Source organism: Sinocyclocheilus grahami, unplaced genomic scaffold (assembly GCF_001515645.1).
Source record: "Sinocyclocheilus grahami isolate Dianchi unplaced genomic scaffold, SAMN03320097.WGS_v1.1 scaffold2273.1, whole genome shotgun sequence".
NCBI classification, from domain to species: domain Eukaryota; kingdom Metazoa; phylum Chordata; class Actinopteri; order Cypriniformes; family Cyprinidae; genus Sinocyclocheilus; species Sinocyclocheilus grahami.
The window spans coordinates 51,869-69,173 of record NW_015507452.1 but is presented as its reverse complement, the minus strand read 5'-3'; the positions used below and the strand labels follow the sequence as shown (position 1 = coordinate 69,173).

The window sequence follows — 17,305 nt, the reverse complement described above, 5'->3', positions numbered from 1 at the left end:
AAATTAGGAGAAACTGAATTTTATTTAAAGAAAATTCAAATGTGACTTGGAAAAAAGTGGAACAAATACCAATAAAAAAAAAAAATTCAAAAGTGGGCCTTTATCAAAGTCACTGAACAAGAGGCATAAATGCAAGATCAAAACCATAACTAAATGGAACATGGACTCAAGAAATACCAAACAAAAAGGGGTAAATAAAAAAAAATTAAAAAAAAGGACATAAGAAAAGTCAATCATAAACAAGTGCACAACAGGGGAGGGGGGGCAGGAAAACCACATCTAGAAAAAGGGGTCCAAAGAAGCGCAAACGATTTAAAAAAAAAAATAAATAATAATAATACAGGGACAACAGCATAAGATGGGACTCTATTAGAGCCATAAGTAACGCAAGGAGCAATTTTGAATATTGAAAGTGATTTTTGTATGTTTGTGCATGTAGATTTCAAGTTATACTGCATCACGACTTGGTCAATTTCATATTTAGAACAGTCTTTAGGGTTTAGTATGGTCTTTTAACAGTTCCTTAAAACCATATTTAATTTGAAGCTTTGGGGGGGTGGGGGGGGCACAAAGGATTTGACACCCATAAATAAAAACCATAAAGATTTTAGAAAACACTACACTTTAGTCGAAAGACTTTACATTGGAATTGCATGAAGTGTACATTGGATGGCCAGGTTTGCTGCAGCATTATTTTTATTTATTTTTTAGTAAAGACGATTTACATTGACTATGAAAGACCACATAGCAGTACATAATGAAAGCCAAAAGTCAAGCACGAATTACCCATTCGGATATAATTTAAACTCATCAGTTTGAAACTGGACTTAAGGTAAATGTTTCACTTTTAAACAAGTCATTTTTAAAATTACTACATGGACAAAGCAAAAGATTCTGCCAACTCAAATTGGCCACAAGAGGGCAGTCAAGTGGATGTATAAAGCACAAGGAGTCTCTGAACACTCCATTTGAGAAAGCCAAAAATAGCTCAAAAGAAATAAATTGACAACTCACTTGTGTTGAATGTTGAAAGCACACAAAAACCAAGTAGTTCTTACAACACAAACTGTAAACTAAAACATGCAAGAGCTTTGACTGGATGAAGAAAATGAGGGGGGGGAGAGAGAGAAGCACAGCAAGGAGCAAGTTCATCATCTGGATAATTCGGTCACATCAGCAACCAGTTCTACTTCAATTCCACAAATGAAAAGGGCTGAGAAAGCCATTCTGTTGATCTGTTGGCTAACCCCAACTTGACAAAACAGCTTGCGTTGTGCACATGTTCAGTTGAGAAAACCATGCTTTGAATTCCGGTTTCAAATTTAAGGATCAAGCACATACAAATTAAGTTTATAAACTAGATGTTTCACGCAAAGGCACTTGAGCAAAGATTGCAAAAAAAAAAAAAAAAAAAAAGTTCCAAAATACTTATTCAAAAGGAGGACAGTTCCACATCCAGCAGTTGTGAGAAAACTAGTACAAGAACTACTACTACAACAACAACAACAACAACAACAACATGTGGGTACACTGGAGCCAAAAACAGTGAATGCATAATTATGGTTTCAGTCAGGGACAGTCCAAGCCTTTATTGGTCTCCCAAGCAGAATTTTATTTGGGGACCTCTGTGCCACCAATATGATTGACTACGGTCAATGCTTGATTCACACACTATGAATCCAACACAAACATCAATTTTATTTGTTGTAGCCTTGTTGCTTACGTCATATCAATGTCTGCCTGGCATTTTGCCCTTCTACGGTTTTTAAATTGTAACAGCAGCACACCCACAAGAGTGGTCAGCTGTTAATTTGCACTTTAACATTCAAAGTCGTACAGTATTAAGTGGTATACTTGTGTACTGAAAAGTAGCCAAATAAACCAGCAGACAATGCATTTACTGTAAACAAGTTAACCATTTTAAATTGCTTCGTTAAAAATTACCAATGTACAAAAGTGAAGATCAACTACAAACAGTTGGCCGATTCCGATTCCCCCCCCCCCCATTAATTAACTGTAGGTGTAGTGGAAGTTTTTGCCATCAAGTTTATTTAGGGAATGTGAAGTTTTGCTTTTTAGGCAGTGACCCTCTGCTTACCAGATCGGTCCTTTCCGAGTAAGACCGGATAGATGACCTCTCAGCTGGGTCAACTGGAGGCCCTTCTGATCCATAGTGTAGGCTGAAAGTTGAAGGAGTAGATGTGATAGATCCCAATGACCACAACTAGAATTACCTATAAATGAAATTACATTTTTTTTTTTTTATAAATCTATATTCTACAGTAAACTGAGCAAATACAATGGCTGCTGTACTACTAACTTACCTGCTACATCTGCGGAGGTTGAAACGGACATGGAAGGAACAGCAGGATCCGTGGACGCAGATGCTAGTAAGTGCTCCTCACCTGCAGAGGATGGATCTGATGAAAAACGAAAATAATAAAAGCTAGCCATGTTAGAAGGTAATGCTACGGTCTGTCCCAAGGAAGAAAAAATTAAAAATAAACACCCCTCACAAAAGTCATGGTTACCCATAAAACTATTGATCTGGGATTTTTGACACTCACCTGCTGTATCATCAGCTGTAACACTGGCACTTGGGCCTGGTTGCGTTGGTTGTGCCACACCTCCTAAATATTACAGAGCTCCTAGGGAAGTTTCACAAGGGTATAGTTGAGGGTACAGAACATTTAAACAAATTATTAAACACCGTAAGCCATCTGTACACAACTTAAATCTATAGCTAATTGAGGCATAATGATATCGGAATATAATAGGAAAGAACCCAACAAGGTAGGTTAAAGTAGATAGTTAAGTTAGGTAATTATCAGTACCACGTTTATGGAACAGAAGCTTATTTTTATTACAATAAAGCACCCAGGAAAATGGTTTACATAGAAAACTTTAATCTAAAACTAGCCAAGTAATGTTGTATTATAACATTAAGATGTCAAAGGCTATTTACGGATGTTTGAAACCTGCGGTTTGTGTCCTCTGGTTTGACTGACCAGGGCTTGACCAAAAGATGTGTAGAGTGGGGTAACATCTGGAATAAAGCCAACATTAGGACTCTGGAATTGCCAGACAGCTGTGAATAGGAAGGGGGGAGGGGTTGACATGATTGCCTGCATGTACAGCAGAAATAATCCAGGAGAACCAAAAATCGCACTGTGCCTAAAGAGCATTAATATTAGTGTAGACAAGGGACTACAATATTGTGCCTTTTCTGCACCCTTGTTCCAAGAACATTTGCTGGTAGACGCTCAGGTCTTCACAGAGGTTTGGTCAACAAAAGGAGAACTTCACATGACGGGCCAACACTTCTGGATTAGTTTTAATGCTGTAAAGGAACAAGTCAAAGAAAGAACACCACAAGAAGGGTCACAGAACATGTCTGCATTAAAATTAAAGCATCACGAACTTCACCTACAAAAAGTACTAAAAAGTGCAACCCCAACAAACGCCACAGACTAAAAAAAAAAATTAAAAAAAAAAAAGGCTGCAGAATTAATCATTTTTAAAAAGTGGAGCTTAAGGCATAAGCTGAAATTTAAAGAGCACAAAGTAGGTAAAGTTTAACCAACCAGCCCTAAAGCCTTTTTAAAAAAATAAAAATAAAAAATAAAAAAGCATATTGCCAAAGACTTGTTCCCTAATTTCAAACCACTACATAATGAAGCATAACTGGCTTTTGATACGCACCTGCAGGTGACTGACACTGCCTTCTGTTCCCTACCAATCAGTATACCTAACATCAGTTGATCAAAGGCTACATTGATCCATAATGTATTATCCATAATGTGGTTGTAACCCGTTAAATTCAGCCGTCACAATTCAGGTTTAAATTAGTTAAGTCCATGTAAACATTGTCCACATTTCCAAAGGAAAGTGCAAATGAAGCTAAAAGCTTGGAACTCTCCAGCATGCACCGGAATAAATCTCACGTTAAAGTCAGCTACAAGCAGACTGCCATTAAGGTACAAGATAACAGCACATTCAGCTCCTCCAAGATGCCCAGCTGACCGGAGGACAATATGGCACATGAAGTTAACGTGAACCTTAATTCGCATGAAATTCATAAGGAGTTATTCGCAAAACTTGCTGGTTTTGATGTGGGCTCTGGGACGAACTGCAGATGTGCCAGCATGTCCTGTGGTAGAATTCAGTTCAGTCAAGCCAAAGGGGAGCAGAGAGTGGCTTCAGCTTCAGGGCCATTCAGGCTAGCAGTAAAAACAAAAATATGGAGAGGGGGGGGGTGCTGGTACCTTATCTACAGCTTTGTGTTGGCAGACTTTGGCCTTCATAAGAGTCAAGAGCACTTTTTTTTTTAATTTTGCACTCTAATCAGCAGGTGAACGCTACAAACCCCATGGTTACCATCTAAAACTTGGAGCTTTGTTTGACTATTGCAAAACGTCATTGAAAGCGCAAGCTGTAATTTCTTACCTTCAGATGGTCAACCAGATACTGCTGGGCTTGGATTAAAGTGCTTTTACTTGCATCAGGGCTTGTTGAAGAATCTGGAAAAATAAAGAGATGGGAGATAGAAACTCATAACTTGTCAGAAATGCAATTTGATGGGTTGCAGTTGGTAGCAATGATCCAAATGAACTATTCTGCCTTCACCTTAAAGCGGTTGACCCAGTAATGAGACCAATATGCCAGATGCTGTAAACATACAAGGGACACAGGTTAGTCTTCAGTTCAAGAGGGACTTCTCATCTAGGCAGCTCCTGGAGAATGTTCCTATGCCCTTGTCAGTACCGGATTGTAACAAATAAAAACTCATTTTAAAGCAATACTGAGGGTTGTGTAAATTAGGTACAACAGAGTTGTAGCATTTAGCCATTTAAAAAGGTCAAACAAGGCTAGAAGGGCTTAGAAGGAAGATGTAAGAGTCATACTGATGCTCAGAGAGAGAAAAAAAATATATATATATATATATATTTATTTATTTATTCACTTGAAGGCACCATAAGACATGTGAACCCAAAGGGTCATTGATGTACAAGTATAAGCCACAAAATTGTAATGACAGCAAGACACTCCAACAATTTAACAGCAACAATCAATTTAAACTGCCTTCACGTCAGAGAACATTTCACCTGTTGGTGCACAGTTCCTCGGAAATTCAGATCTAATATCACAGATACCGAAACGGTTTAACCTCACCAAATGCCACAGTGAAGTAACCCATTTCTTACACCATGCCCAGGAAAGTGAAGGATCTGAAGCTAAAACCAGAGCAGATTATGTGAAACCCAAGACATTCATATACGGTCAAGCAATAAGCTCTGCATTTGAGCTTTAAAAGTTTTACCACTCATTGTATAGTCAGAGCCCACATTACAATAAAGAAATGTTTGCCACTGTCATAGCTCTTCTAAAATAATTATTCCTTTAAGGTCACAGTTTGTCTGTAGGTAAAAACAAACACCAAGTTCAGAAAGCAGAGGAAATTATTCTTAGCAAAAAAACAAACAAACCAAAAGGTAAACAAGATATAGGCTAAGCTCCTCACCTGATGGCATTTCTCTTGATGGTGACCGTGATTTCACCAAGTACAACATGTTCCTGGATCACCAGCCTTGTTGATCCGGAAACAACATTCCTATCAACTAGTCAGAATTGAGGGATAACTTTCCAGGAAATATCTGTTTTAGGCTTACAAGTGTCTATACCCTTGTTAATCAGCTATCATTTCACCCTTTTTAGGAATAAATTATGGGTAGGGTTAGGTTTGGGGTAGGGATTGGGCCAAGTCTGTATTTGTGGACAGTTATGTTGATCCAGGAACATGTCTTACTTGGCAAAATTACGGCGACCTTCTCTTGATGCAGTTCAGCGGTCACATTCAATCAGTTGTCAACAGGACTGTTAACAAACTCTAAAGCAACTCCCGATTGGCTCATAACATTACTAGATATAGGTTCTCATTAATTAAAAAAAAATACACAAGATATATAATCACAAAAATGAATGAAGAAAAGAGCCTACCTTTCAATGATTAAAGCAGGAACACTTTCAAGCATGCAAATCTCTTTCAACATCCTTACACCACAACTGCTATCGCATACTGACAAACTTGGCCCATACCTAGTGGGCATTTATAGTGATGGACAAAACCATTGACAGTCACGCAAGCTAACAGTAATTAAATTAATCAAAAACTAAACTATATAACTATAATCAACAAATTATTTATCAGTCATGTATACAAATTCCATCATTGGTAAGGCATTCAAATAAAAAAAAGAAAAAAGAACAACCCTTTTTATTTTTTTAAATAACAAACAACCCCCTTCATCCTCTGCACTTGGTTTCTCCCACCTCCCATAATGCACCACAGCACAGATATTCCAGACATTCCAGCAGTGCCTCTGGTTTTGTGGAATAATGAACAGAATTTAAGATTTAGGTGAGAAATGGTACATTCTCTTCAATGAAAAATGTCATCATTTATTCAAGTTTTTTCAAATTCAATCCTTGATTCAAATATCTCATAAGCTTAATTGATTTGGTCTAAAGAGAGAATTAATTACTATATTTGTTTGAAGACTACATATAAAATAGCTACCAAAATAAATGTTGGTAACTGCAGTTTGAATAAAAGTAATGACTAAAAGTCGACTTTTCATCGACTAAAACTATGAAAGACTCATGACTAAAATGTGACAGACTATTAAGCATTTTCGTCTCAAGATAAAGACAAAGACTAAATCAGAAATGCCTGTCAAAATGAACACTGTTCAACACCAATCTGATCAAATCTTAAATTGTCTGATTCGCTCTGATACCCTACAATGCCTCTATAACTGGCATGTGTTAATGTTGTCCTGTCCGTCTTCCTGCCTTGTCCTCGGGACACTATAAATATTGTAGAAACTTAATTTGCTGTAAAGTTGCTTTGCAATGATTTGTATCGTGAAAAGCACTGTATAAATAAACTTGATTTGACTTGACTATCCTGAGGGACGGGTCCAGTCTGCTGTTCCACTCACCAGCATGTGTTTCTAATCTGAGCTTGTGCTGATGAACGTTGAGGTGCTTCAGCTGAAGACAGCGACACACTGACTTCAGATGGACTGCACAGAAAATAAACGATTATTGACAACATTTACCAAATTCAAAAACACTCTGCATCTATGTGTGTCACATCTATTAATCCAGGATATACCTCATAGTCGTTAATAGAGGACATTGATTTAATGACCCCATGAAACTGCAAAACTGATTATTATGCTCTATAACTGGCATGTGTTAATGTTGTCCTGTCCGTCTTCCTGCCTTGTCCTCGGGACACTATAAATATTGTAGAAACTTAATTTGCTGTAAAGTTGCTTTGCAATGATTTGTATCGTGAAAAGCACTGTATAAATAAACTTGATTTGACTTGACTATCCTGAGGGACGGGTCCAGCACCAGTCCAGTCTGCTGTTCCACTCACCAGCATGTGTTTCTAATCTGAGCTTGTGCTGATGAACGTTGAGGTGCTTCAGCTGAAGACAGCGACACACTGACTTCAGATGGACTGCACAGAAAATAAACGATTATTGACAACATTTACCAAATTCAAAAACACTCTGCATCTATGTGTCACATCTATTAATCCAGGATATACCTCATAAACCAATAATAATTAATCTTACAGTTCAGTAAAATAGTAGCACAGACAAGTACCATTGTTGATGTTGTATAGCCAGAGAGGAACTGGCCTGCTGTATCCCAAGGTTTTTCCCTCCACTATTTACCATACTGGAAATTTTTAAGACATTACTGACACTAAGCAATGACTCTCTGTTACAATATGATGTTCTTTAAAGCTGATTTGAAACACTGTGTGTTATATATAAATAAATATGACTTGAAAACATAATAAAAACTCTATGAGAGGGAAGGGTGATGGAATGGAGTTTAAAGCCCGTTCACACCAAGACCAATTATCAGATTTTTAATGAAGTGTTCCAATCTCTTCTCCAATCACATTGCAATAGAAAACTGGCCAACCAAAAAAAATCATGCTTTTGATCACCAGAGTAACCGGGCTACTTCTGCTTTTCTATAAGCGCCACCTACTGTCAGAGATTGAATTTGCATTTTCAATTAACTTGTCTGCCGTTTTTACACATTCATCTGAACAGATTGCAAAAATCTAAATTTCATGCCAAACATTTGTGTTGGTGTGAACAGGCCTTTATGATCAGAGTCTACGATGAGAGCAATGAATCATCTTTACACAGGTGTTCAGATTTCATCTGATTTCGTCACAGACAAACCTTGCTTTTGTGGGACAAGAGACATCTAGCCTTATTTTACGTTCAATCACAGATATTAATTTAGATCCTAATCGATGTATTTTGTTACAACACAACAAAGTTTGAAAGAATGGTCGTGTTCAGTGATCAGAACGGATGAGCGCTTACTCTGCAAATAAAGATGCGATCACAAAATGTTTTAGACCCTGTTCACATCTGTATTTAATGCTGTCCACTGATCCGATCACAGAAACATCTTATTACCAGGTGGAAAATGAAGCCTATTTGTCAAATGTATTTGTATAGCGCAGGGGTGGCAAACTCCGGTCCTGGAGAGCTGCGGCTCTAACCCTAATTAAAACTCACCTGCCTGTAGCTTCCTAGTAACCGTTCAGACCTTGATTAGCGTGTTCAGGTGTGTTTGATTAGGGTTGAAGCAAAACTCTGCAGGACCGACGTTCGCCACCCCTGGTATAGCACTTTACATAAAGCCATGCTGTTATGTCTATAATGCCTTAATACTTCATGTTAAGCAGTTTTCAATCTAAGATTTTTAATCAGGGAGCTGCTAGAAACACCACAATGCTTTAACCCTCCATTGAGCAGCCAGAGAACGAAACGCTTCATTCGGCCTGTTCTCCTCTGACTAAACAACATAAGGTCAAAATGAACATTAACAAACAAGTGTCTGAGGCTTGTCTCTTGATTTACTGATGCGGCTGATATAGATTATGCTCAGGTTAGACATGGCAGCAGTTCAGTCTTTATGAGCTCAAATGTGGAAGACAGGAGTATGACAGTCGATAATAGTTGGTTTACGATGGTCACATGGCACAGATGCGAATTCGTCAGACAGCAGCACAGATTGGTGGGATCGGGACCTGAGACCCTCAGGATATAATGGCAGATGAGAAGGAATAACAGTAGCACTTCATGCATACAGAATGAAAAGTGTTTCTGTCAGACCGGACTAATACAGCAAAACCATGACTGAAGAATGAACTGTTTAGGCATGTCTTAAAAGTGAGAGAATCCCGAAAAGCCCTAGAAAGTCTATTCCAAAGTTTAATTTGTAATTTAGCAATGTTTCTGAGGTGAAAGAAGGCATTGGTAATATGACTATTGAAAGACAGTCTGCTGTCAAACATAACACATAACATAAATCAGTAAAAATACAGAAAAATCACACCCCAGATGACGGTGTGGATGCGAGACAGATATCGTGATATTTTAATTCTCTTTAGTAGCTTCAGATCACGCAAAACACTTGCGTGTCGACGAGGTTTACAGACACGACACCGATCCAACAAACCGAACCTTTTATTAGGAGGTTCTGATTTCAGTATAAATCACACTACACATTTCCTTTAGAAAAATCGTTATGTACACTACAGTGCTGACGAATCAAACAGAACCAAAGAAACCCTTGATATAAATAAGCTCTATGGAAAAGCCTGTAGTCTTTAAAAGAATTCTGTCATCTTACAAAAAATATATATGTTCATGTCAGCTCTAATACGACTAAAGCCTACAACTGAAAATATATTATTCAAGGACCTGTTTGGATTTGAAGAATTTTCTCAGTGCAGCCGAGCCGAAGTGCTTGGATATTTCACAGTTACGGACAGGCACTGAGGAGCGAGTTACGAGCTACATTTGCCATGATGACAACCAGAAACAGGAGAGAGACAGAGAGAGATGTTGATCCTGTCTTACAGAAGTCATGGATTCTCTGCTCTTTCAGATTGATTACGAAGAAAGAAAATCCAGTAGACAGTAGAAATAAACGTGATTAAATGAAGCGCTGTTTGAAAACCGTTCTGTACAAATCAGTATAAAAAGTCTTTGTGTGGTTCATGCGGGTGAGCTCTGACCGGCTTTGGGTGCAGAGAGTCTGGGGGGCGGGCCGGCCTCAGAGGGGGCGTAGCCTGGGGCAGGGCCAGGGACGGAGCAGTCCAGCTGATTGACAGTCCAGAGCTCAGTTTGGGGCCGGGTTTGGTTATTAGTGTGGAGTGTGTGTGTTTGGTTGTGTTAGCCGGTTGTGTGGGTTTGGTTATGTTAGTTTGTTGGGTGGGTTTGGTTGTGTTAGCTGGTTGTGTTGGTTTGGTTGTGTTAATGGGTTGTGTGGATTTGGTTGTGTTGGCAGAATGGTGGAGTTTTGTTGGTGTTGAGGGCCTGTGGCCCGGTTTGGGGACAGAGGAAGAATGGAGATATCTGGATGTGGAGGTGTGTGTGTGTTTGGTTGGTGCTGGTGTGTGCGTGTGTTTGGGTGTGTGCAGACTGGCTGTTGGATTGCGTGACGCGTTGGCCTGTGACGAAGCACTTGGACATTCTGCCGTGTGGTGTGCTTTGGGTCGGCCGTCAGAGGAGATGAGAGGCGTAGTCGAGCTGTTACTTCCAGGAGGAGGTTTGGGAGGTCTGTCAGCGAGTAGCTCCGCCCGCTCCATCTTTATTTGCGTTACGCACGGCGACTCTTGCACAGGTCTGCAGTCTGTGTTTGCAGCTCTACCGTTCTCGCCAGCTGACTCCTGCTTGAAATGCTGCTTCAGCTCCTCGCCTTCCTCACGAGCCTCCTCTTCCTCGGGCTGCTGATAATACTGCTTCAAACGCACGTGCCAGGCGAGGCTGCACACGGCTGACACGCTCTTGAACTGGTGAACTACGTTGCGAGGGATAAAGTAGATGTCGTTATCGTAGAGCTGGATACGAGCGTAGCGGATTCCCTCTCGCCTCAGCTGATTGAGTTTAGCATCATCCACCCACTGCACACACTGGACAGAGAGAGAGAGAATGAGCAGAACACACTCATTAAACTTCACATCAAACTTGTCTACTTTTTGATATTCGAGTGACATTTCAACTGTTATGAGGTCACATGTAGCAAACTTTAATCCAAAGCAACATTCAGAATAAAATCAAAATAAACTGTAAATTATTTGTGGTAAAATAAACACCATGAACATGCAGAGCTCTGTTCAAATACCCCTAATTTATCCTTCTGTGTGCGTAAGGAACGTGACTCATGCCCAACACTGTGATGATTGACACAGTGGTAACCATAGCAACATTCTGGCATCTCTGATATCTGCTATTTTGGACTAAAGTGATATTACAAATACTTATGTTAGTCAATGTGAACTAACCCACCGTGAACAGAGGTGTGGTGTTTTGTTTCAGCTTGGATGGCTGTTTCGCACTGAAATCTCTTGCAGGTTGCCATGTCTTTGAGTCGTTTGAGATTGGCTCATGAGTGGCACTTTATGGAGTTATAAAAGTGGGCAGTATTATTATTTCCAATATAAAGCATTTGAATTCATTTAGGTTTATTTGTGACCTGTGCTGACAAATGAGTCACAATGAGCAAATTTTCAAAAATGATTTATTTTTATGTTCACATTCTCCATTAAAAGACTTTCAGAATAATGTATGATTTGTTGAAATCAGCTTTAATTTCATCAACGAAGATGATGATGAAACATATTCGTTAACGAACATTCTTTCTGTGATTAAGACAAGACGTTGACGAGCTAAAACTAATCTGAAACAATGACCTCAGCACCCGAAGGGTTAGGGGTAAGGTGACCAGACGTCCCGTATTTCCCGGGAGTCACAATTCGTTGTCGATTAACTTGAAGTTAGTGGAGGAGGGATAGGCGGAACAGCGCTGATAGAAGTGCTCTCGTGCGCATGCTCCACTTCTTCAGTTCTCATATACAGCGCGCGATCAGTTCTCAGCTCAAATACACACACAGCAGTCCAAATGTCTATCGTGTAGAGCAGGGGTTCTCAAAGTCTACATTCAAAGGTCCAAATCTGAATTTTCATCAGTGTCAAAGGTCCGGACCGGAACAATTGGTGATTATTGAATAAAATGATTATTGCAGGGCACAAGATGGTAATAGTAGTAGTAGTAGTAGCCTAATTCATAGTAATAATACTTGGCTCAAAGCACCTTCTCAAAACAGTTCTGAAGCATGCTTTTTGTTTATGTTTGCTGACAGACACAGTGTTTCCCACAGACTGCAAATGCAAATTGATTCTCTGCCAGCAGGAGGCGCTGTTGGAGCCGAGATATAGCGGTTTCCCCGGTAACGGCTGTAATCAAATACAAAATGCTAGGAAAGAGGAAATGAAAATGACATCAAAGCTTTTCTGAAGACGGTCAGTTCTTTTCAATTATACATTCATATAAAAACACTCGCGCTGCACTTTAATTTTGAAACGTGCAGTGCTCAGTTTATTCAAGGAAGTAGAATCCTTTTGGAAAATCTATTTGTGGCGGTTAGTTTTGATTTTGTGACGGGTCGCCACAAATAACTCAACATTACCTTTTTAATTTTACATCTAAACAAAAGCATTCAAGAAAAACAAATAATCAAATGTAAAAATCCCTTTAGTGTGTTCATTACAAATAAACTGATTATCAAAACTACACAAGGAGTTCAATCAAGAGCAGTGAGTGATTCCCTCTTTTCTTTTATTGTTAGATAAACATTAATGCGACAGACGGCCTCTATATTAAGACCTACTGTAACACACGGATCTAATATAATGTTACACATCAGATGTTTTTCCCCAACAGTTACTCAAATGTTCATGTAAGACAGTTAGCTGGAGAAACAAGCGGAGAAAACGTACAAATAAAGGTAATTAAACATCTAAAATTATTGTTTGGAGCATTGGGATCGCGAGACGAGGGCATAATGAACTCAATTTTGTGAAAACCTCAAAATCAACATTTTTCACTTCTTCTGCCTGTAGCTAGGGCTTGGCAAAAAATCGAATGTGATTTTCATGCGCATCTTGTCAGTAAAGCCGTTTCTAGTGATTAGTAGTAAATCTCCAGCACGTGCTTTCAGATGGAGTGGCATTTACAACACAGAGCCGTAGTTCACTGACAAGCTGATGAGATTTGCATGAAAATCGCATTCGATTTTTTGCCAAGCCCTACCTGTAGCTCAAAATTTGTCCGTGCGCATTCCAACTCATTTTGCCAGCACAGGTCACATTTTGAGCTTGTTCATGTTTGCTGATTTTTTATGGCATCTGGCAACACGAATGCATAAGATTTGTACCTCTTTCCTTGTGATTTTCTTGCACTGCACATTCAGAAGTGAGACACATCTCTGATTATGTGTGACATGACATGTGTGTGTTGGTTTGTATGTGTGTGTGTGTGTGTGTGTGTGTATGTGTGAGTGTATGTGTGTGAGTGTGGTTGTAAGTGTGTGTGAGTATGTGTGTTAGTGCCTGTAAGTGTGTGCGTGTGAGTGTATGTGTGTGTGTGTGTGTGTGTGTGTGTGAGTGAGTGTGCCTGTAAGTGTGTGTGTGTGTGTGTGTGAGTGTGCCTGTAAGTGCGTGAGTGTATGTGTGCCTGTAAGTGCGTGTGCGCGACATAAATGTGTATAATGACAAAGGTATGACAGGTATTACAAGGAGAAGGTGACTTTTCAGGACATTACCCCATGTCCCCACTTTTCAAAACGCTTATAAATCACACAGAATGGAGTGTATTGAAAATCTGAAATAGCAGATTCTCCTGTGAGGGGTAGGTTTAGGGGTAGGGTTGGTGTAGGGCAATAGAATATACGGTCTGTACAGTAGAAAAACCATTACGCCTATGGAGAGTCCCCACTTTTCACAAAAACAAACCTGAGTGTGTGTGTGTGTGTGTGAGTGTGTCTGTAAGTGTGTGTGTGTGTGTGTGTGTGTGAGTGAGTGTGCCTGTAAGTGTTTGTGTGTGAGTGTATGTGTGTGTGTGAGTGTGACTGTATGTGCCTGTAAGTGTGTGTGTGTGTGTGTGCGCGTGTGCGGTTAGTTTTGATTTTGTGACGGGTCGCCACAAATAACTCAACATTACCTTTTTAATTTTACATCTAAACAAAAGCATTCAAGAAAAACAAATAATCAAATGTAAAAATCCCTTTAGTGTGTTCATTACAAATAAACTGATTATCAAAACTACACAAGGAGTTCAATCAAGAGCAGTGAGTGATTCCCTCTTTTCTTTTATTGTTAGATAAACATTAATGCGACAGACGGCCTCTATATTAAGACCTACTGTAACACACGGATCTAATATAATGTTACACATCAGATGTTTTTCCCAAACAGTTACTCAAATGTTCATGTAAGACAGTTAGCTGGAGAAACAAGCGGAGAAAACGTACAAATAAAGGTAATTAAACATCTAAAATTATTGTTTGGAGCATTGGGATCGCGAGACGAGGGCATAATGAACTCAATTTTGTGAAAACCTCAAAATCAACATTTTTCACTTCTTCTGCCTGTAGCTAGGGCTTGGCAAAAAATCAAATGTGATTTTCATGCGCATCTTGTCAGTAAAGCCGTTTCTAGTGATTAGTAGTAAATCTCCAGCACGTGCTTTCAGATGGAGTGGCATTTACAACACAGAGCCGTAGTTCACTGACAAGCTGATGAGATTTGCATGAAAATCGCATTCGATTTTTTGCCAAGCCCTACCTGTAGCTCAAAATTTGTCCGTGCGCATTCCAACTCATTTTGCCAGCACAGGTCACATTTTGAGCTTGTTCATGTTTGCTGATTTTTTATGGCATCTGGCAACACGAATGCATAAGATTTGTACCTCTTTCCTTGTGATTTTCTTGCACTGCACATTCAGAAGTGAGACACATCTCTGATGCATGTTTAAATACATCATTAATAACTAGTTGTTCAGTTCAGTTCTGTACACACTGCATCACTTCCTGAATTTATCAGGAGTTAATTTGTTTGTATAATGTAGTCGTCATTCCTGTAAATTACTCAATACTCTGTGTGTGTGTACGGAACAGGATTGAGCACTAAAAGGATTGAGCAATGAATTTAGCTGTAATGTGTACATGGCCTGCAAGTAAGAGTTTAGAGGGAAATATAACATATTACAGTCAGACGTCAAACGTTCGGCAACAAATCTCTACACCTGGACTGCAGTGCTCCGGATCATGTGTGACGCGCACTAGCGAGGTTCTGCAGGGTTAGGGTCAGTACAGGAAGTGACCTCACCTGAGACAGAGGCGGCTCATACAGGTCTAACTGCAGCCGCTGCACCACGTCAGGGAAATCAGCTGCGTGGAAACAGATCACGTCTTTGGTTATGCGTGGAGGCTCAGCACTGCGAGGGAACACAAATATACACAATCGAGATCACCAGCTCACGCAAACAAACCACAGCAGACAGGATACGTGATGCATAAAGCTTCCAGAAGAATCACAGCTGTGTGTCGGCTGAAGTGTGTGTGTGTGTGTGTGTGTGTGTGTGTATGTGTGAGTGTATGTGTGTGAGTGTGGTTGTAAGTGTGTGTGAGTATGTGTGTTAGTGCCTGTAAGTGTGTGCGTGTGAGTGTATGTGTGTGTGTGTGTGTGTGTGTGTATGTGTGAGTGTATGTGTGTGAGTGTGGTTGTAAGTGTGTGTGAGTATGTGTGTTAGTGCCTGTAAGTGTGTGCGTGTGAGTGTATGTGTGTGTGTGTGTGTGTGTGTGTGTGAGTGAGTGTGCCTGTAAGTGTGTGTGTGAGTGTATGTGTGTCTATGTGTGTGAGTGTGCCTGTAAGTGTGTGTGTGTGTGTGTGTGAGTGTGCCTGTAAGTGCGTGAGTGTATGTGTGCCTGTAAGTGCGTGTGCGCGCCTGTAAGTGTGTGTGTGTGTGTGTGCGCGTGTGTGAGTGTGCCTGTAAGTGTTTGTGTGTGAGTGTATGTGTGTGTGTGTGAGTGTGAGTGTATGAGCCTGTAAGTGTGTGTGTGCGTGCGTGTGTGAGTGTGCCTGTAAGTGCGTGTGTGTGTGTGTGTGTGCCTGTAAGTGTGTGTGTGCGTGTGAGTGTGCGTGTGTGTGTGTGTGTGAGAGTGTATGTGTGTGAGTGTGCCTGTAAGTGCGTGTGTGTGTGTGTGTGCCTGTAAGTGTGTGTGCCTGTAAGTGTGTGTGTGTGTGTGTGTGTGTGAGAGTGTATGTGTGTGTGCCTGTAAGTGCGTGTGTGTGTGTGTGGGAGTGTACCTGTAAGTGCGTGTGTGTGTGTGTGGGAGTGTACCTGTAAGTGCGTGTGTGTGTGTGTGGGAGTGTACCTGTAAGTGCGTGTGTGTGTGTGTGGGAGTGTACCTGTAAGTGCGTGTGTGTGTGTGTGGGAGTGTACCTGTAAGTGCGTGTGTGTGTGTGTGGGAGTGTACCTGTAAGTGCGTGTGTGTGTGTGTGTGTGAGTGTGCCTGTAAGTGCGTGTGTGTGCGTGTGAGAGTGTATGTGTGTGTGTGTGTAAGTGTGCCTGTAAGTGCGTGTGTGTGTGCCTGTAAGTGTGTGTGTGTGTGTGTGTGAGTTAGGGATGTAACGATTACCGGTTTTACGATAAATCATGATAAAATGCCCTGACGGTTAGTATTATCGTTTAAAATGTAATTATCATCAAAACCATGTTTGATTATTGCGATTTTGAAAACTCGTGGTAAATCCTGTCCAGCCAGCATCAGTCTGACGCAGCAGCAGCATGCAGTTTTGTCGTTGCTGCTGATCTTGCAAGAAGAAAGTCGCTGCAAAGTCATCTTCGTGACCACCACAACACTGTTATATAGCGGATGCAATGCAACTTTTACCGCAGTACCAAAACTAACTGGGCAAACAATTGGACAAAAAATATTGATTACAGATTAAATATTTCGTTATCTCACTTGTAATTAACGCAAAGCTTCCGCAAAGAAAAGTTCTCAGCAAGTGGCTTTGAGCCAAGACGAACGAACGTTCAAACTATCAGGTTGACAATTAAGGGATAATGTATTGTATATTCATAGTTAACTTATTACACAGATTTTTTTTGTTTACCTATAATAATATATAAATACGGGGAAATGAAATATTGAATTGAGATTAATGTTTTGAAATCTTACCTGTTTATAAATCCATTGAACAGTGTACAAAACAATCGTCAGGACAATATGATCACTACAGTAAAATTATAGTAGTATTAATACTAAATTCCTCTGATTTCATTTTCAATACAATCAAAAACTGAGACGCAAGACGGCAAGCTGCATTTGAATGAAACGAGAGAG

At 40.0% G+C, this 17,305-nt stretch overlaps 1 protein-coding gene and 1 long non-coding RNA gene across 6 annotated transcripts in view; both read right to left on the bottom strand.

Moving 5' to 3' along the window:
• Positions 1-1,176: 1,176 nt before the first annotated feature.
• On the bottom strand, positions 1,177-6,074 carry LOC107574574 (uncharacterized). Of its 4 annotated transcripts, XR_001607693.1 has the most exons (8): positions 5,998-6,074; positions 4,627-4,668; positions 4,447-4,520; positions 2,979-3,088; positions 2,568-2,648; positions 2,325-2,420; positions 2,099-2,234; positions 1,177-1,671 (listed from the first exon to the last, which is right to left on the bottom strand). It is a non-coding gene; the product is annotated as an uncharacterized lncRNA (long non-coding RNA). The 4 variants fall into 4 exon arrangements; XR_001607692.1 differs by having other exon boundaries at positions 1,177-2,234; XR_001607694.1 differs by having other exon boundaries at positions 1,177-2,180.
• A 3,384-nt stretch (positions 6,075-9,458) lies between these two features.
• Positions 9,459-17,305, bottom strand: part of LOC107574576 (round spermatid basic protein 1-like) — a 26,939-nt gene continuing 19,092 nt past the window's right edge. For both annotated transcript variants that reach the window (XM_016261022.1, XM_016261023.1), the window contains 2 exons: positions 15,282-15,390; positions 9,459-11,026 (listed from right to left, as the gene is read on the bottom strand). In XM_016261022.1, the coding sequence (XP_016116508.1) occupies positions 10,085-11,026; positions 15,282-15,390 (1,051 nt within the window). In that variant the 3' untranslated portion in view covers positions 9,459-10,084. The remainder of the gene's footprint in view (positions 11,027-15,281; positions 15,391-17,305) is intronic.